This window comes from Gavialis gangeticus, unplaced genomic scaffold (assembly GCF_001723915.1).
Source record: "Gavialis gangeticus isolate Ggan-Ray unplaced genomic scaffold, GavGan_comp1, whole genome shotgun sequence".
NCBI classification, from domain to species: domain Eukaryota; kingdom Metazoa; phylum Chordata; order Crocodylia; family Gavialidae; genus Gavialis; species Gavialis gangeticus.
Window position 1 is genome coordinate 22,682,998 of NW_017729011.1, and position 832 is coordinate 22,683,829.

General features: G+C 55.5%; 1 protein-coding gene across 1 annotated transcript in view; it reads left to right on the forward strand.

Annotated features, from left to right (window-relative positions):
- CUTA (cutA divalent cation tolerance homolog) overlaps positions 1 to 832 on the forward strand; it is a 32,208-nt gene that overhangs the window by 21,182 nt on the left and 10,194 nt on the right. The window contains exon 4 of the mRNA XM_019510835.1: positions 341 to 386. Within this exon, the coding sequence (XP_019366380.1) occupies positions 341 to 386 (46 nt within the window). The remainder of the gene's footprint in view (positions 1 to 340; positions 387 to 832) is intronic.

Below are 832 nucleotides of genomic sequence, written 5' to 3' on the forward strand. Positions count from 1 at the left end.
GGGCCTGTCACCCAGCAGTCTGAAAGCTTGCTTTATAGATGTTAGTGAACCAAGTCCCACAGCATTCCCAGGGAAGAAGAGCTGTGTTAATAGCCTCCTTTTACTGACCAGGAGCTGGAGCCTCTGAACTCCCTGAGCTGCAGCAACCGATCATTTATGAGGCCCCGTAGTGTTACCTTCCTGGTCCCCAGCCCTACATGTGATGCGTGTAGGGTGCAACTCCACGCAGTAAAGAGCCGTGACTGCGGAGAGGGTTGGAACAGGCAGAATAAACCCCACCGGGGGCAGAGGGAATGCAAGCATTTACCATATCTGCTGCTTTTTCTTCTCTTCAATGTAGGTATTTTTGGAAAGGGGAGATCGAGGAAGCCACTGAAGTCCTGCTAGTGAGTGTCCCCCCCGCTGAGCCGGCCCAGACGCACGGTGGTGAGAGGTGCCCCATTGGTGTCACGTACGCTGTGTTGAGGAATCGTTCCTGTTTGGGGGACTGTTCCGAGGTCCAGCAGTGTGACCCAGCCCAGGGCAGTGGTGACCCGAAATCGCTACCGTCCGGTGGCTGTTGAAATGGGGCACGGGTGCATTCAGGTCGCAGAGTCCCTAGCGGAGACGTCACAGGCTGAAAGAGCTGCAGTAGCTGAAAGCCGGCTTCCGGGAAGGCAGCATCCACCACGGGGCACAGGCTTGTACTGCACTTGGCTGGGCTTTCAGTCCAGCTCACTTCATGAGCTCTAACTCAATGCAAGAACGTGCATTATCGTGTGCATTATGGTAGGGCGGACACCCAACATGCCGGGCACTTTATGAACGCAGGGTAGAAGACTGCCCCTCATCT